At 38.3% G+C, this 20,189-nt stretch overlaps 1 protein-coding gene across 1 annotated transcript; it reads left to right on the top strand.

Moving 5' to 3' along the window:
• Positions 1-1,410: 1,410 nt before the first annotated feature.
• Positions 1,411-19,455, top strand: tbc1d31 (TBC1 domain family, member 31). The gene is made up of 22 exons (XM_058401694.1): positions 1,411-1,761; positions 3,309-3,455; positions 3,553-3,668; positions 4,220-4,398; positions 4,799-4,950; positions 5,866-6,025; positions 6,234-6,434; positions 6,763-6,933; positions 9,504-9,583; positions 9,704-9,850; positions 10,078-10,211; positions 10,346-10,479; positions 12,173-12,352; positions 12,746-12,978; positions 13,265-13,417; positions 14,262-14,397; positions 14,522-14,614; positions 15,200-15,340; positions 15,498-15,692; positions 16,751-16,901; positions 17,193-17,324; positions 17,948-19,455. The coding sequence occupies exons 1-22, from the start codon at positions 1,688-1,690 to the stop codon at positions 18,091-18,093; spliced, it is 3,255 nt and encodes a 1,084-aa protein (XP_058257677.1). The 5' UTR covers positions 1,411-1,687; the 3' UTR covers positions 18,094-19,455.
• The last annotated feature ends 734 nt before the right edge of the window (positions 19,456-20,189 follow it).

Raw genomic sequence — 20,189 nt, 5'->3', positions numbered from 1 at the left:
AAGTTTGACGCCAGAAAGCAGAGGAGCTTAAGTCTCCTGCTGGGCAAACAATGTGCCTCTCCACAATAACAGTGGTACACAGATGAAATGGACATCACAACAAATTTTTTAACTATCAAAATCAAATTATAATAGTTAAACCTAGGCAACGTTAAAAGGAGACATAAGGGTGGGGTTTTGGCTGGCTCACGCCACCTTACTCTCGGTTAAACTTTCAGTTCCCTTTCACAGACTTATTCATGACTAGACTGTTTGTCTAAAATGACTTGCATTTCTATGATGAGGTGGGATTTCATCATACTGCCTCAGTCGCCATGACCATCACCCTGGTGCTTGTGATGTCATTTTAATGTCACTTTATTGCCACATCTTATTGTCCTTCACTTGGCCAGACATGTAGCTTTTGTTGATTAGTTTTAATGTTTAGTTATATGAATAAAAATTAGATATGAGTTATTGTTTGTGAAAACCTAAAATCTAGTATTTCACAGTTTTCAACCTTTTTTTAAAGTGTCATATGGTACTTTGCTATAGTAGCTTTGGAAGATATCAGGATACTGGTCTGACTCTAGTCACCTTATCCTCAGTTAATTCAATTAAAATTTATTAGTATAGCACCTTTTACAATGGACATTGTCTCAAAGCAGCTTTACAAAAAAAGAGAAACAGAAAGGAGAGGGGGAAAAATAACTAAAAATAAATTATTAAATTAAATAATTAAACTGTTTTATCCCTAATGAGCAAGCCTGTGGCAATGGTGGCAAGGAAAAACTCCCTATGATTATATGAGAAAGAAACCTTAGAGGAACGAGGCTCAGAAGGGAACCCATCCTCATTTGGGTGACACTGGACAGTAAATAATGTAACTGTAACTAAATAATGTCCTTTCTACAACAGCAATCAATGGCCCATGAGGGTCTATTCGGTCACTGTAGTTTCTGAGTTCATTATAGGTACTAATTCTTTGCTGTCACAAGCTGACAGATGAAATGGCAGATTCGTGACGGTGTGAAAGTCCCCAAGTGGCTCTGTCCATGGCTGTCTCCTGGTCAGATATTCAGTTCCCATCCCCTTATAAACACTTCAAGGCTCGACTTTTTGAGTGTCTAAAATTATTTTTAAGATGAGGTGGGATTCCATCATACTGTTTTGCCAGCCAGGACCATCACTCTGATACTTATAATGTCAATTTTAATTTTTTATTATTATTATCTTTCACTTTGCCAAATATTACAAAGCTTTAGGTGTTGAGAATGAGTACAGGACTAGCTAATTTGCGGTCGTATCTCAAATGGTTCCCTTTCCGTAGTGCACTTACATGTCGCAGATATCAGCCATTGTTTCAAGCCTATGTAGTGCACTTATATAGTGTCCTTTTGGGATTGAAAACCGAACATCCGGTGTATACTTCCGGTACCAAACAGCTACGCGCGTAGGTTTAATATTGCTGTAGCATTAGATACAAACGAATGTTTCTTTAACAGCGTAATAGCACTTTACGCTTATTTATTTTATTTTATTTATACAAGAACACATTTCATTAATGAAATAACTCTTTTAAAGTGTCTTAATGGGGGTGTTATAGTCTAATCAGCTAATTATTAACGTTAGTCCGGGTCTGTTGTTAGCAACAGGTTGTTAGCGTAGCAGTGATGATGCAGTGAGCTCCAGGCTCCAGGCTGTGATCATGCAGACTCTACAGATCTCTAATAAAGAAGACGGAAAGCTGTGGCACCGAAAACCAGTGCCTTCAAATAATGGGTAAGTTTTAACCTGATGGCTGACGTTTCCTGATCCCTGCTGGAGGGTTTGTTTTGATAACTGTACTAGAGAGCTGAGGGGTTTTTTCTAATAACAGTAATATGATAAACATGGCATGGTGTAAATCCAATACGGTACATACAATACATTGATTATTATATCAATATTTTCTGTTCTCTGTTATTCTTCCTCTTCTCTTTTTCACCTAACCAAAACTCTTGATCAGAGATTCATTTAGCTTGTACTCAAGGGGACAATTCATTAAGGCCACTTCCTTTACACTCAATTCCTGTTTTCAATTCAGTTTTTCTTTTATTTATATTGTGCTTCTAACCACAGATATTGTCACATGGCAGCTTTACAGAAATCTGCATGTAGATTTAGGTTTCTGCTGAGCAACAGAGGCTGTGATGATAGAAGACTGAAAAGGAAACCCAGGTTACACTCAGTAATGGGATTATAAATGATTATTTCTGTAGAGCTGTATACAGCATACAATCAGACAGTCCTAAATGTGTAGACAGTATGTTTATTATTACGGTATTAGTTATAAGGTACAGGTATTCAGTGAAGAAAAGGAAAGGCTGTATTTTAACATTTACATCTGTGGTCAGGATTAGTGATCAGTGATTAGGATCATCAGGATGTGATGATTAACTGTAGCTCATCTGTTCCCTCTGCAGTTTTTTTTGGTACGTTTACTGACCACTTACAAGGTGTAACAACGAGTCTGTAGCTTTATTTCAGTGCAGAATTAGAGCTGCTTTGCCTGTGCCACTTTATCATAATGTTGTTCTTTAATATGAGCTTTTCTACAGTCCAGCACACACACTGAGGTGTTTGAAAATCCTGGCTGGCACTATAGCTGTAGATGTCTATGATGCATGCTATTAGGTTTACTTTTTTAATGCTTTGCTTACATTTTTTACTTCTGCTTTTAAATTTCATTTTTCAATATTTTCAATTTTCAATATTTATTTAACTTAATATTTTATTATTTTATCTTTAGTTTATTCCTCTTTTTTAAGATTACTGTAGGTCTCTAGTGCTTTAGTAGGAGGGTTTGACTCATTGACCCCGCCCATGTTCATGAAACTCCGCCCCCAGGATCTACCATGGCCTGTATAGTGTCTATAAAATGATTGACATCAGCCTTTCTGTTCAGTATTTTCCAGTTTTTGTGTCTCTTTAATTTATGGGTTTCTTTTGGAGTGTTTTGTATAAATTTGGGTGTGTGACGTTGAAATAAAAAGCTATGTAAACTTGACAGGTTGATCTCTTTATAAGAGGTCATGGCATTTAATGGCCTGTTAATCAAGCTGGACAATAGTTTCCTTTGTTGCAGTCTGTTGCCTTTATACCAAATCTCAATCATTTTAATATCTGGATTTTAATCACTGATTGTACCTTTAGGACTGGCACAGTTGGGCAGTCTGTATACTGCTGCAGTGTCGGATGGGCTGCTTAATATAAAACATCTGAATAATTCTGAAAAATACAACAACTTCAAAACAGTTAAAACCATTCACTATTGTTCCCACCATCAGGATCCTGCTGACGATAACTCGCAGCGCAGCTGGCTACCAAAGTAAGACCGTTCGCTTCCTCCAGGTGGCGTTTGACACTACTGGAGAGGCGTTTCTTGCCGGTGATCACCATGGGAATATTTACGTGTTTGATATCAGCAGAAACAAGTATGTAAAACGTAAACAAAGAAATAAATCAGTAATCAATAAATCAGACAGTACTTGTCACGTTGGTGTCCATCTCATACTGACTGCCGTTTAACAGATTCAAGCTGGTACAGAAAACAGGACAAGCATGTACAGCGCTAGCTTTCAGCCTGCGCAGAACAACAGAGTATCTGGTTGCTCTTTCTGATTATTCCATCAAGTGCTTCGATAAAGGTACAGTCCCATAGCTTTCACACCACAAAACATGGCTTATTGCAGTAATGATGCAGAACACTCTTCATGCCCTCTTCACCTTTTCAGATATAATTATGGCTATATATCAGTGACTTGGCATATTTATATGAATCTCTCTTTAAAAAAAAAATTACATAAGGAATAAAACATTTCTGGGCATGTTTTTATAGGAAATAATCAACATTGGGGTGTTAGATTTATTACCCTTAGTGGTTAGCATGTTTGCCTTGCATCTCTGTGGTTAGTGCTTCGAGTTCTGCATCCACATCAGGGGTTTCCTCCGAGTACTCCAGTCCAGAAACATGTGTTGTAAATGTGTGTGTGTGTGTAAGTGTGTGAATGTGTGTTTGTAAATGTGTGTGTTTGTGTCCTGTGATGGCTTGGAACCCTGTCCATTGGTGGTTGCCATAGTGGTTGCCATGATGGCTGCTTTAGTGGGGCGATGGACATTCAGTTGGTTAAAGCCAAGAATTTCACTTTGTGCCATTGTGGTTGCCGTTGTCTCATATAATGATTGCTCTGTGTTTCAGAGACCAAACAGTTGGTGAGCTGGATGAGGGGTCATGAGGGAGCCGTGTCTTCTCTGTCGGTCCATGGATCAGGGCGTTATGCCATCAGCACCTCCTCGGACACGGCTCAGCTCTGGGACTTGGACACATTTCAGAGGAAGAGGAAACTCAATGTGCGCCAGTCTGTGGGAATACAAAAGGTCTGAGCACATCTTTTTAACCCTTTGGTTCTGGTTGGATCGGAATGATCTGTTTCTAACTTTCTAACTTGTAAAATGCTGCATGAATGTCAATGATTACACACATTTTTAACCATGTTAAAGTTATTACTATAAAAACGCTAACAGTTTAGGACAAGTGTATTAATGTGTAATCCTTGTAAACTACACTCAGAGCTGCTGTTATGGACAACACTGTCCAGCAGCACTGTGATGTACAACAGCCAACTTATTTACAACATATTTCCCCCAGTAATAGTAAAAGTCAATACATCTTTCTGTACCCCTTCATATCCTACAGCATACACTATACATTTTATTATATGTACAGTAAGTTTTTCTTATTTGTTTGTGCTTTATTGTTGTATTATCGGTTGTTTAGGTGTTTTTTCTCCCACTGGGTAACACCATTCTGAGCTGTTTTACCGATGACTCCATCTTTGCTTGGGAAAGTGACACGCTGTTTTGCAAATATCAGCTACCACTTCCACAGGATGGACCCCGGATACACTACAAGGCGTTTGCTGTCACACAGTAGATAAAACTTTTATTCAATAAACTTTTATTTGGCAGATTGTTATGATCATGCGTGAAACTTTGGAATAGAAAAGAAAAGAAAAGCGCCTGATCTAAATAGTTTAGCTAGCCCAGTAACAGGAAAATGCATTTATGTAAATGCACAAACTTTCAATTTATTGGAGTCACGGAGATTTCTTTTTCACAAAGCAGATTTAAAGATATCCAGATCTAGATTTTGATCCCTAATCAGTAAGCCAGGGATGAGATTGGCAAAGGAAAAGTCCATGAGACAAAATGAGATAGAAACACAGAAAAGCAAGACTTAGAAAGGAAGCCATCCCCAAATATTCATACAGCAGACCAGTCTGGAGTGTGTTACTCCATGTATACCCGATGGTTGTTAGAATTAATGTTGTGGGACGTCTGAGACGTGAGTTAGTTCCTGCTCTCACTACATTATAGCTATAAGTCATTCCACTGCTAGCTTCTCTCTCTTTTTGTTGCTTACACACAGACACACACACAAATAATTGAGACTTCTTTCATAAATGTTAAACATCTCCTATCTTCACCATATTACTTTGTTAACCAGCAAGTCCCTCATACCTGTCCCTGTGTATGAGCTGTTACTAATTTACTATTTGCTTTAAAGTAAACAAGTACAAAGTGTGTTGAAAGGATGTCCTGGGTAAATGCTGGATATAAACTGTCTTGCTCTACTTCTGCCCTCACAACATTTATTTATTTGCATCCCACTATGCCTAAGAAAGTCAGCATTCACTCAGTCTTGCTGCTCAACAAAAACCAAACAAGTATATTCAGTTAACACAAGAGCAGATTAAGGAGTCATGATATAATTAATAATTAACTACAGAATAATAATAAATCTTCTAGATGCAGACGTATTAAGTGATGTATCTTTGTCTGCAGAGATGGAAAGACGCTGGCTGCAGCTGGCCGCTCGAACCTTATTCATTTATGGAGTTTGGACAGTAAAGAGCTCTTGAGAATAATACAGATGCCACAAGAAGTGCGGACTGTGAGGCACCTCGATTTCCTGCCTGACAGTTTTGATGGAGGATCCAGCCAGGTACTGGAGCACATCAGGGAGTGAAACTTTACTGAATAAAATAACAACACAAAGACATTTTCATCTGTATGTGAATATTTATTTTAATTATAATAATTAGTGTTTTAGTCTACTTTTCTTCCCTAAGCTTTAATGTAAAATTGTGTGTTTAATAATATATAGTTTTATGTAGTTTATTTTGACCTTCTCCTGAATGTTTGTGTTTCAGATCCTGGGTGTTTTGAGCCAGGATGGTCTCATGCGTTTTATCAACATTCAGACGTGCAAGCAGCTCTTTGAGATCGGATCTCATGACGATGCAATTACCTCTGCTGCTGTTTGTCCTAAAGGCCGCAGCATCGTAGCAGTGATGGACGATGGTGCTCTGAGAGTGTACAAAGTGCAGGCTCTTACTCAAGAAATCAACAAGGTAGAGAAGACAATGTGTTAGAATTTAATATGTGGTAGTATTTAGCTATGTAAATAACTGTTGCCCAGTGAGCCATATAAAAAAAGAGTATAAGAATAAAAATAACACACATAAGATACAACATATAGGCAAAATGTGGTGGGAAATTGCACTAGAAAAAAATTATATAAAAAAATAGAGAAGGTAGTAGCGATTGAATCTGAATATGGTACGGGTGTATGGATTTGAATATAAGATGTTTATATATAGTCTATATGTTTATACATTGGTAAAGATGAACATGCGGTCCTGGCTTAAATGGAATCTGTCTGTCTGTGTTTCTCTCTAGCCTCCTCAGTCCCTGGTGAAAATGGTAACTGCAGGAAAGAAAGCTAACACGTCCCGCTTAAAGATGAAGGTTCACGCTGGAGCTGTACTGCGTCCAGCTAAAACATCTGCTCGCAAACTGCACACCAAAACTATGTGGCCACCAGATGTTTCCACACTGGAGAACAAAGAGGTGCTGCTCAGTTCTACTCTACTGTACTGTACTGTACTGTACTCTACTCTACTCTACTCTACTCTACTCTACTCTACTGTACTGTACTGTACTCTACTCTGCTTTACTCTACTCTACTCTACTCTACTGTACTCTGCTCTACTCTACTGTACTCTGCTCTACTCTACTTTACTCTACTTTACTCTACTCTACTGTACTCTGCTCTACTCTACTCTACTCTACTTTACTGTACTCTACTCTGCTTTACTCTACTCTACTCTACTTTACTGTACTCTGCTCTGCTCTACTCTACTTTACTATACTCTACTCTGCTCTACTCTGCTCTACTCTACTTTACTCTACTCTACTGTACTCTGCTCTACTCTACTCTACTTTACTGTACTCTGCTCTGCTCTACTCTACTCTGCTCTACTCTGCTCTACTTTACTCTACTCTACTCTACTCTGCTTTACTCTACTCTGCTCTACTCTACTTTACTCTACTCTACTGTACTCTGCTTTACTCTACTCTACTTTACTCTACTCTACTGTACTCTGCTTTACTCTACTCTACTGTACTCTACTCTGCTCTACTCTACTTTACTCTACTCTGCTTTACTCTACTCTACTCTGCTCTACTCTGCTCTACTCTACTTTACTCTACTCTACTGTACTCTGCTCTACTCTACTTTACTGTACTCTGCTCTACTCTACTTTACTATACTCTGCTCTACTTTACTCTACTCTACTTTACTCTACTCTACTCTACTTTACTGTACTCTACTCTGCTCTACTTTACTGTACTCTACTCTACTGTACTCTGCTCTACTCTACTGTACTCTGCTCTACTCTACTTTACTCTACTCTACTCTACTGTACTCTGCTCTACTCTACTTTACTGTACTCTGCTCTGCTCTACTCTACTCTGCTCTACTCTACTGTACTCTACTCTACTCTACTTTACTATACTCTACTCTGCTCTGCTCTACTCTACTTTACTGTACTCTACTCTACTGTACTCTGCTCTACTCTACTCTACTCTGCTCTGCTCTACTCTACTCTACTGTACTCTGCTCTACTCTACTTTACTGTACTCTACTCTACTTTACTGTACTCTACTCTGCTCTGCTCTACTCTACTCTGCTCTACTCTACTTTACTGTACTCTACTCTACTCTACTGTACTCTGCTCTACTCTACTTTACTGTACTCTACTGTACTCTGCTCTGCTCTACTCTACTTTACTGTACTCTACTCTGCTCTACTGTACTCTACTCTACTGTACTCTGCTCTACTCTACTGTACTCTGCTCTACTCTACTGTACTCTGCTCTACTCTACTGTACTCTGCTCTGCTCTACTCTACTTTACTGTACTCTACTCTGCTCTACTGTACTCTACTCTACTCTAGTGTACTCTGCTGTACTCTACTCTACTCTACTGTACTCTGCTCTACTCTACTTTACTGTACTCTGCTCTGCTCTACTCTACTTTACTGTACTCTACTCTGCTCTACTGTACTCTACTCTACTGTACTCTGCTCTACTCTACTGTACTCTGCTCTACTCTACTGTACTCTGCTCTACTCTACTGTACTCTGCTCTGCTCTACTCTACTTTACTGTACTCTACTCTGCTCTACTGTACTCTACTCTACTCTAGTGTACTCTGCTGTACTCTACTCTACTCTACTGTACTCTGCTCTACTCTACTTTACTGTACTCTGCTCTGCTCTACTCTACTCTACTGTACTCTGCTCTACTTTACTGTACTCTGCTCTGCTCTACTCTACTTTACTGTACTCTACTGTACTCTGCTCTACTCTACTTTACTGTACTCTACTCTACTGTACTCTGCTCTGCTCTACTCTTTGCCATTCTATTCTGCTCTATGCCCTTTTACTCTTTTCAACTCCACTCTTTTTTACTCTATTCATTTCTATTCTACTCACTTCTATTCTACTCTACACTGTTCTATTCTGTTTTACTCAATTCAACTCCACTCTTTTTTTTACTTTATCTACTCTATTCTTTTTTTGTTTTGTCCCCCCACTCTGTTCTTTTCTATTTTATACTACTCTACTGTTTTTTTTTCTACATCACTCTTCTATGCTACTCTATTCTACCCAATTCTCTTCAGTTCTACTCTGTTCTTTTATACTCAATTCTACTCTTCCATTCTTTTCTATGCTACTCTATACTTTTCTATAGATTTCTTTACTGTACTTCATTCTATTTTACTTTACTCCATATTTTACATTGCTTTTTTTCTATTAAATTCTCTGTTCCCTTCCCTTTTCTAGTATGTTCTACTTTATCCTACTTCATGTTAAAGGAAAACTCCAGCAGTTTCAGAACATAATCATTATTCACTGTATTATGAGTTCCACATACATGAATATCAGTGTTGCTTTGTACTGAAAAACAACTGAGAACATGTTTTCTCCAGACTATAGTGGATGTCTGAATGTCCATCATGCTTTCCTTTTTCTGCAACCCAGAAAATGTTGGAAAATGTCTTACTATTACTTATTTACTTTACTTTTATTACTCAAGACCTTCACAAATGTGTAACTCCTTTTCCTTGCCCACCCAGAATGACTTACCTGGTGGCCTTAATAAGAAACGACTTCAGGCATTGCTCAGAACATTTGGAGAGTATCCAGCGAAATACAGGTAACAATTTTACATGAGCTAATCATCTTAATATTCTTCTGCGTGTTGCTTTTTACTGATCCGTTGTCTTTTCTGTTTTCTGATCTGTCTGTATGTACGTGTGGGATTTTTTTTTTCCAGGATGTTTATTTGGCGCTCTCTGCTGCAGCTTCCAGAGAATCATGCTGTGTTCAGCAGTCTAACAGATAAAGGCCTGCACTCTGCTTATGTGTGTCTGCATGAGCGCTACCCAATCAAGAGCCACAAACTGCAGAGAGGACTGCAGAGGTCATAATAAGAAATAATTATCAGTAATATACTTGATTCACGTGTTTCATTTTCATTGTAGAATCAGGTGCAAATTAGAAAGCTGTGTTTGACATGTTTTCATGTATAGAGTAGACAATGATATGGAAAACACAACATAAATTTTATTTTGATTGCATATTTGGATGGAAATATATCCTCTAACCTCTGTCTCTCTCTCTCTCTCTCTCTCTCAAACACACCTGCAGGGTCCTGTCCGCTCTGGCACACTGGTCAGCCATCTTCGGAGAAGCAGAGTATCTCCCGCTGCTGGCGTTTCCGTTTGTCAAACTCTTTCAGAACAATCCTCTCATCTGCTTTGAAGTTGTGGCTACTGTCATCTGTACGCACACCAAATGGATTAACATTACATTTAGACCTGTATAAGCAGAGGATATATACAGAAACATATCGAAAGGTAACTCAACTGGAGGAATTCACCTCTGACACTGGTCCTTTTCTGTCACTTGTTTTCAGTGAACTGGTGCCAGCACTGGTTCGAGTACTTCCCCAACCCCCCGCTGAACATTCTGAGCATGGTGGAGAACGTACTGGCTCACCACGATAAAGAGCTCCTGCGCCATTTTGTCAACTGTGGTGTCACTTCCCAGGTAAGTGGGATTTTTTTGCAGGTTGATTTTTTTTCTTCCTCTGTAGCAGTAATTAAATAGAGTAGACTACATATATAGAATTGTTTTCATATTAACATTTAGGTCACTTTCCTGCAAATAAATACTAGTGTAATTTTTTTTTTAATGTCAAAGATACCAGATTTGCTTTTTATATATACTTTATTGATTTATACACTGCCTGGCCAAAAAATAAATAAATCACGCACGCTAATATTTTGTTGGTCCGCTTTTTGCTTTGATCACAGCACACATTCGCCTTGGCATCGCATATCACAACATTTATTTTCGCCCAGAGTCGCATTAATTTCCTGCCAAGATCTTGTATTGATTACGGGAGAGTCAGTCTGCTGCGTAAAGTCTTCTCCAACACCTCCCAAAGATTCTCACTGGGGTTAAGGTCTGGACTCAGTGGTGGCCAATTCATGTGAGAAAATGATGTCTCGTACTTCCTGAACCGTTCTTACACAATTTCAGATGAATTTTTTTCCTGAATGGTGGTTGATGAGTCACTACTATCCTTCCAGGTTTTATTAATGCATTGGACAGTTTTAGTAGTTTCACAATCTCCTTCGTTGTTTGATGAAACAGAGTAACATCTTTTCCACAAGCACTTTCCTGAGAAGCTCCTCACTGCATCAGTTAGAGTTAAATAACTTACTGCAGCTGAAACTTAATAATTTATCACTTATCCAGTAGTAGACTCTTAACTGTTTGTTTAGTTAAATCCAGGTGGTGCTTTTTTCTTTCATCCATGCAGTATATTTCATACTATATATCACTTCTCAGCAGTACATATAATCATCAGTATAGTGGATCATTGTACAAATACAAAAACTGTCAACCACAAGCATCACAGTGAGTTTCAAGATTCAAGAAGCTTTTATTGTCATTTCAACCACATATAGCTGACGCAGTACATAGTGAAATGAGACAACGTTTCTCCAGGACCTGGTGCTACATAAACATACAACATAAAGTTTAAACACAGAGCTAGGACTGTATTTATATTCATATTATACTATGAACAGTGTTTATATTCACAAGGCAACGAAGGAAAATGAATCAGCATCAGCAGGGTGTGTTACATGGATTACTGACTATATTGCGTCTTGTTTTATGGATGTTACAGTTAACAGTACAAACAGCTGACCAGTATATAACTCATGCAAGATTTGTGGTACTCTGTTGAATATCCCTTACATACCAACAATACAACAACATCATGGTGAAGGTTACATATGAGACATTCTTTAAGTGATCACTTTTCAACTAAAGTGTATTTTGATAGATTTTTTTTTGAAAACACATTTATAACCCATTATTTTTAAGGAACAATTGAAATGAATCCAGTATAGTTTTTATATTTTAAAAACTAATGTGTAAATAATTTACCAGGTTACCAAGGTCATTTGCCTGTAAGCCTGATCCTTTTCATTATTCTCAGTTTAATTGTATGTCTGATGTAATTACTAAATCGAACCGTATATTATTGTAGTTGTTGCCTTATGAATCAAAGTCATATCAAATCCTGTGGAAGCCTGAGATTGGATTAAGGTTCTTCTTCATGTTTAAATCACTTTGAATAAGAGCTAATGTCAAAAAGTCATCAATGATCCTTTGCACTAAAAATCAAATGGTAGTGTGTGTGATATCATCACTTTTTCCCCCTCAGCTGTATGTATGGCCTCTGCTAGAAACCCTGTTCTCTGAGGTGCTGACCAGAGACGAATGGTTGAAGCTGTTTGATAACGTCTTCTCCAATCATCCTTCCTTCCTCCTGATGGCCGTGGTGGCCTACGTGACCTGCTGCAGAGCGCCGCTTCTTCTCTGCACTCACAAAGATGACTTTGAGGTATTTTTCATCAAGTAGTAATCAACTATTTATCTCGGTGTTGATTTCTCTTTTACAATAAATACTCATACATGTAATGTAAATGTAAATTTCTGCGCACATACTGAAATCAATTTGATTCAGTTGTGACAATACCAAAGGATCTGAAATGATAAACTCACAATCAAACACTAATAACTGAGCAAATAAACTGCCAGATTTATACCACATGACCTAGTGCCTTGGACAGTTTGTGTGATAGTTGATAATGTACCCAATGACTTGATCCCATAGTTTCAGAAGGATGAACACTATCTGATTTTCTTTAATTGTTCACGCTTACCAAGCCAGTAGTTTGTAATTTAAGCCCCCATTATCAGTGTCTGTTTTTCTTTAAACACTTTCCCTTTGCAGTACTTTTTTCATCATCGGAACAATGTGGACATGAGCGCTATGCTAAAGGAGGCATATCGGTTGATGGAGCTGACCCCAGCAGACCTGCACCCGAGCTCCATGCTGAATGACTTTGAGCCCCTGACGCCCGGTCAGTATCCAATCTTTAACAAGTATCCCACGTTCATAGTGGAGTACCAGTGCCAGGAGAGAGAGCGAATCCGCCAGCAAGAAGTGGAGTATCTCAGAGAGAGGTGGGGGCTCCTGCTTTTCTTTTCCAAGACATAAAATAATCAAGAGTAGACTGTGAACATGGTGCATTTATTCTGTCATTAACACTCAGGTCTAATTTTGTCCTCGTTTTTGTGTGTCAGAACAGAGGAAACTCCTAAATGTGTTTTGCATGTAGGCGTTTATTAAAAGCTGAATATCCAAACCCTAAAACACAGTGCAACTAGCTAAGGCGTTGAGTCTTGTTTTGACAAATGTTCTATGTTAGCAGTAGTCAATGTGTGTGTGTATATGTCTGGGGGCAAGCAGACAGGCGCTTCAGGAGCTGCGTGCTGAGGCAGTGAGACAGCAGGCTGAGGATGAAGCCTGGTACACACAGCAGGAGCTGCTCCAGCAAGCCGAGGACCAACGCCGAAGAATCCTGCAAGAGGAAGAGAGCAAACTGGCCGATCAGAGAACCAGGTCTCTTTTTTCTTCTTTCTCTCTCTCTCTCTCTCTCTCTCTCTCTCTCTCTATCTTTTCATTAAATTGGTCTGAAATTCCAAGTCATGTCATCTTATGTAGAAAGCCTTTTGACATTACATGACCTACTGGGTAATGCAGAGCATTAAACTAGCAACATAAAATCCCATCCTATCAGCTACCTGCTTCTGAACAAGTATACACAGAGAAATTACTGTAGGATTCACCTAAACTGATTTTGTTATAATTTGAGTAAATCTGTAGACACCCGATTATTCCCAATGTTTTTCTCAGGTGTAATTTGCATACGGAGGCTTTTAAAAGAACCCTGATCTAATTATAGATAGAGTTCACTGTTATTTCCCCATCAATCCACACAGTCTGCAATTTAGCCTGTGATTAAAGTTGAACCTTCATCTATGTCATTTGCCCTCTTGAGTTGGTTTTATTCAGTGAGCTCACCGTATTGTGGTCATGCTGCTACCACCATGCTTCACTGTAGGGATTCTCTCAGGGAGGTGATGAGCAGGACCTGGTTTTCTCCAGATGTAACACATGACATTCAGCTGTTCAGTACATTTCCCATGAGACTAGAGGGTCTTTTTTCTGTCTCAGAATTCGTTAAGTACCTGACATGCATTTTACTCTGTAGTGGCTTCTGTCTGGACAGTCTAGCATAAAATCCTGATTGAGCAGGTATTATGAGATGGTTGTCCTTCCTGCAGGTTTTAGATTTTATTATAATATTATTTTTTAATAAATTTGCAAACATTTCTGAAAGTCTGTTTTCACTTTGCTGTTATCACATATATGCAGATATCCACTGACTCTGTGCCATGTGCAGGTTGGCTGCTATGAAACGAGAGTTAAAGGTGAAAGAGCTCACGCTGGTCAATGCTGCCAGGATGCGTTTCCTGAAGCACCAGCAAAATCAGCGCAAGATGGAGCTCAGAAGACTGGACGATGAAATCCAGAGAAAGGTTTCCTACTTATTTTTTCACTTTTCTGTAATGTGTGACATTGTTTTAGAGACATGATAGTCCTTCAGTTTATTCCCTCTAAACACTTTTTATGTTTGTGTGTGTGTGTGCATGCTTTATTCAGATGGCATTACGAGAGCAGGAAACTGCTGTCGCTGTGCAGGATATGGAAGTAAGGCAGATGGAGCTGGATGCACAGAGAAGATTGTTTGAGCAGGTCAGTCCCTGATAGTGAAGTGATGACGAACCACACACCATACAGTAAACACTGAGCAAAAAATCTGATTTTAGACAATATTTTAGACCTTCTTCTTCTTCTTCTTCTTCTTCTTCTTCTTCTTCTTCTTCTTGCCTTATGTAATTTAACTTAAAGCTAGATGGTACTTCAGAGGTAGGCAATTGTTTATCCAGTCAGTTAGCACCAGAATAATTGGCTTTTTTTAAATAAAATGAACAATAATTAATAACAAATCAAATAAGTGCTAGTTTGGGTTTATACAGCAACTAATAGTATTTTATTTTTTCTTAAAGCATACCTAGTTTTTTAGTTTTTGTGAAAACTCTGTTATGGTGTTTAGAGAACATATATTATTATTTAGAAAAATCTTCTGACAGCGTGTTTGTTAAGGAAAAAGATACGTTCTGTCCTTAGAGAATGTAATTGTTTGTGTTCTGTTTATTTTATACAGTAATTATAATGAACTTTAGTATATTGTGTCAGGACATATGTTGCATAGGTGAAGTCTTCACTTTTCATTGTCTTCAGTCTAATAAAGGGAGTCTATTTTGCAAATTTTCTCAGCAATTGGCCAAAGAACATGAGCGTGTGAGCAAAGAAGTGAGAGCAGAAGTGGATGCCCAGCGCCGAAGAGCTGAGATTGAAGATACGGCCTTTCATAACCTCCTTCAGACAGACGGTGATCTCAGTCAGGACACCAGAAGGGTAAATACCGCTCTCCACTTACAGAGAGCGATCAAAAGAGCTTCAAATCAGAGACTTGTTCACTGAGAGTCATTAATTATACTGTTCTTTTAAACTTGAATTTTAAGCAGTGATTGGAGTATTATTACTATAATATAGAGATAATCCTCTCTCGTAGGTGCTGGAGGAGTCTCTGGCAGAGGCGGGGCAGCTGGATGCAGATACTGAATGGCAAACTGAAGTGATCAGGCGGTTAAAGAGGGCAGAGGAGGAGCAGGAGATGCAGAGACGGCAGCTGGCCAGACTCAGCCATGAAACCCACGCCAAGGAGGAGCAGCTTGTTCAGATGATGATGGAAGTGGAGGGCAAACATGTAAGGCATAGTTTATAGTTATGTTGCTTCTACAAAATTCATGGCATGTGAAATGAGGAGGATTATAGTGACTCCTAGTAAATGGTAATTCTCAGTAGTATAATAAGAATAAATTTACGGAAGGTTAAAAATTCCCAGAACCAGTAAAAACCACTTAAAATAATTTAGCATATTTAACTTTCCATGACGTTTTTATGAACTGAGGGCAAGATGCCTTTATTATCGCCACAAATACATTACAGCACAGTGGAATTATTTTCTTCACATAACCCAGATGAGGAAGTTGGGGTCAGAGCTCAGGGCCAGCTATGATACAGTACCCCTGGAGCAGAGAGGGTTAAGGGCCTTGTTCAATTAACCAGCAATGGAGCTCGGTGGTGCTGGGGCTTGAACCCCAATCCTCCGATCAACAACCCAGAGCCTGAACCACTTGAGCCACCACTGTTTAAAAAGGCTCAGGTAGATTAATGTTTTAAAGAAACAGCATGATTTATAAGAATCAGCGACATCATGTGTCTGTTATACAAACTTCCAGTGAAGCTACACTTCAGTTTTATATGTATATTATAACTTGATATAATGGTTTTAAATGTGTTTATAAAGAAAAACCCATGCACCATATCACCCTGCAGCTATTATAATCCATCTTTTTCTTCTATTATAATCCATTATTGCTATTAGTCATGTCACTTACTCATTTGACATTTAACAGTGACGTCTCGTCTCTCTGGTCTTGTTCGCCGTGTAGAGCTAATTTTAGACAGATGGGAGAAAGTTTCCAGCACTAGCAGAGTGGATGTGGGCCAGAAATCCATCAGTGATGCAGCACACACATCTGATACTCAGACACATCAAATGCGATGCACATTGTGGCTTATATAGCATGTGGGGGAGGGTATAAATATAAACTTTATGCTTAACTCATAATCTGCTTTGTGGATCTGTTCATAACATGCTCAATAAGCATGTGCATGTTTGTTTGTAGCCTGGTCTTATTTTAAACACCCTCATACATGGATTTGCCTTTTGCGACCTCTGTAACCGTGATTTGTTTCTAGTGGAATGATGTGGTAGCTAAGCAGGCCATGCTGGACGAGGAAAGGCAGGGAACAGCTACGGCAGATGCCCAGCAGAAGCTCCTCTCCCAGCATAGAGACGAGATCACACAGCACCAGAACACACACAGGAGGAGTCAAGAAGACACCTTGAGTGGGTTTCATTTAAACTATGCATCTAAACATAATACTCAAGTTTTAGTTTAACTAATAATTAAGATACAGCTGGTGGAAATTTAACACAAAAGCCATAGAGCAGTGAGGTGGTGCTGCCTTTCATTGGGTGCGTGACATTTTAACATTTTTAATGAATTACTTTTTGTTAATACTTCATTGTTATAGTCTCTTTTTTTGTACTATATAGCAACGACTATAGACTTGAGGACCATCAGTCTATCTGATGATGAATTTGCTGAGTCATGAACTCACTGTGTGTTTCCTGTAGATCTGCAGAGGGAAAGGAGGCTCCACTCTCCCCGCTCTACACGAGGACTTTTACAAAAGCCAAGCAGCCCACAGGCTGATACCAACACTGTCTGTCTGAACAACCAGTCTCCTTCAGATAACTCCACATGCTGTGAGTAAAGCTTCCATATGAACGGTTTAAACATAAGATACAGTAATCCATAAACTGCACATTTAGGTGTTTATTGTCATATGTACAGGACTACTTACTCTGTGAATCCTCTCAGCAGCCTACATAAATTACACAAAACATAAATTACAAATTGACAAAATTACCAAGAGTGCAAAATGCAAGAAATAAGATGATATGCATGTTCTGAAGCAGGAGTGTCCAATCTTATACGGAAAGGGCCGGTGTGGTGCAGGTTTTCATTCTAACAAAGCAGAAGCCACACTTGAGTCTATTGAACACCAGGATCAACTGATTAAACAGGTGGAATCAGGTGTGGCTCCTGCTTGATATGGTACGAAACCCTGCACCCACACTGGCCCTTTGGTGATAAGATTGGACACCTGTGGTCTAAAGCGTAAATGTGGAAGACATGCATGTGCAAAGTTCTGCGGAGGTAGACTAAGTCCATGATGTTATCCCATTAATGTGAGCAATCATGAACAATCCTGAGCTTTGGATTGTGACTAGATGTAGTATTTCTTTTAAAAACCTTTATCGAAAAAGCAAAACTTTTACACTATCTTCTAAAATAAAAGTCATCTGATGATGGGTTTGCTGTGCAGTTTCTCTGGAACGTGGTCGAGGTAGGCTGGACCATGAGGAGAGGGAGTTGCTGCAAGAGGTTAGAGAGCTCCGCAAGAAGCTGGCAGCCAGAGCCAGAGCCGCAGACTACACCTTCTACTCAACCAGTTCACATCACTCACAGTGACCAGGCCAGCAGCAGCACCAGGCTAGTGACCTGACAGAAATACATGAAGACATGGAGGGAATTTATCCAGATCTCTTGTTTAATTGTCTCTTGTGAATTAAGCCCAGTTCTATACAGTGTATTTCATATGACACCATTTCCTCAGATTTTCATTAAACAGTGAAAGACTTTAAAGTACTATCAATTTTAGCACAGAGTCTTTGAATGGAGTGTGTTATTTTATTATAAATTATTTTTGGATACAATTTTGTCCATGTTGGACAATCTGTAGATTTGTTTAAGTGGTAAAAAGTCAACCTTTTCCTAGCTGTGATGAGGAAACTGTATAATGTGGAATAAAGGCATTTGCTGCCTCTTTTTACTTTATACACGATTTTTTTAATTTTCTGTAGGATACAAAGGCTTTGCTTTTGCAAATATACTGTTTCACTACGATCACACTACATCTGTCTGTACTTGATGTCACAATTTCTGTCAAGTTTCTCTCACTTTTTCACTGTATGAGCATTCTTACTTATATCTGTTAAGGAATGCTGGTCATTGTTTTCATGCTGAAACAACTCCCACTTTCAACCATGATTTCTATCCAAATTTTGAGGGTTTTAAATACGGAACACTAAACAGAGTAATTCTGACAGGTGACCTGTTCTAGCTCCGGTCTGTTTGGTGCTTAATTGTGGAGTGCATGTCTGCTGATTTAACTTCCTGACCTCCTCATACTGTGTATGAAACATACATAATTCAGAACACTGAGGGACTGCATTTAATATCTGAAGGACTAATGTATTGTGCGGTATAATAAAGGGAAGACTTTTACCCCTGCATTTTTCCTTATCTACTCACTTGCTCTAAGTGGCTGCAAATTATTTCTACGTATTTCTTCATTTCAGTTTTTTTAACAAATCTAGCCAATTAAGTTTATTTAACTTTATAAAAAGTGCTGCAAATGAACAATATCCTAATGTTCAGAGTCAGTAACTGATGAGTGTAATTGTTTGTGAAATTTTCTAAATCAGTCAATCACAGGGCAGCAGTACGATGAATAAACTCATGCAGATACAGACTAGAAGCTTCAGGTAATGTTCACCTCAACCATCAGAATGAGGAGAAAACTCATTTAGACTGTGGCAGACTTGTCTGTGCCAGAAGGACTGTTTTTCTGTAACTCCTGGGATTTTCACATACAACCGCCTCATGAGTTTACACAGATAACATCAGGTCGAAGTGAAATGGACTTTTTTAAAAACTGTTAGACTAACAAACTGCACTGACATCAGTTTACAGTGAGCTACTCCAAGTTCAGAATAAAGATGCATTTATTTTGTTGTAAAATAAAAGTAATTTCAATTCAAAATCACATGATCAGACAGAACTGAAGTGGTGTCAGAGATTTCCTTATTTATAATAATAATAATAATAAATAAATTATAATATTAAATAATCATTAAAATAAAATATAAAAAATAAAATAATATTAAATATGATTAATATTCTTACTATTATTTACATCATTTTTACAGCATTTACAATAATGGGGAATTATGTGTTTTATTATGTGTTTGTTATGTGTTTGTTAATTTTTTTCCCCCTAATGTATCGTGTTATAATTTGTTTTGTTGTTTTGTTGTTTCTTAGAACATTCAGGGATCAGGGAGACGTATAGATTATGATTTCATGACAGCTCTACAAAGTTAGGTTTTTTATGTTGGGAAAGTTTCATTTGTCAGTGTAAAATTTGGTTATAATGAAGAAGTTGATCAAATAAAACTGAGAGCTGACTTTTTTTTTGTTATAATCAGTGAAACTGAACAATATATTTCTCCAAATAACAAAAAATCAGCAATAATAAAGCAGGGGGGGGGCTAAAATAACTGTACCAGTGTTTCTTTACTTTCTTCACAAAACGTACAATTATTTTTTTTTACTTCAACTTTTTAATATTAAGTTTCTGTAGATAATGATTAGTTATGTTAGACCGGTGGAGCATTTTAAGAGATATTGTTTAGGGTTTTTTGTAGGAGCTCGCTTTCCTCGTTCATTGAAATTACCGCTAAGTGTGTAGAAGCCGCGCCCGGTATTTTACATGCCGTTCATTG

Source organism: Hemibagrus wyckioides, linkage group LG01 (genome assembly GCF_019097595.1).
Source record: "Hemibagrus wyckioides isolate EC202008001 linkage group LG01, SWU_Hwy_1.0, whole genome shotgun sequence".
NCBI classification, from domain to species: domain Eukaryota; kingdom Metazoa; phylum Chordata; class Actinopteri; order Siluriformes; family Bagridae; genus Hemibagrus; species Hemibagrus wyckioides.
Note: the sequence above shows the minus strand (reverse complement) of the source record. Positions and strands in the feature narration are given on the sequence as shown.

What these genes read in the sequence shown, in the direction of transcription:
- tbc1d31 (XM_058401694.1), top strand. Translation starts at nt 1,688, where the DNA reads ATGCAGACTCTACAGATCTCTAATAAAGAAGACGGAAAGCTGTGGCAC. An exon ending in CTGGCCGATCAGAGAACCAG is followed by an intron (nt 13,418 to 14,261) that starts GTCTCTTTTTTC and finishes TGCCATGTGCAG; the next exon opens with GTTGGCTGCTATGAAACGAG. An exon ending in TGGAAGTGGAGGGCAAACAT is followed by an intron (nt 15,693 to 16,750) that starts GTAAGGCATAGT and finishes ATTTGTTTCTAG; the next exon opens with TGGAATGATGTGGTAGCTAA.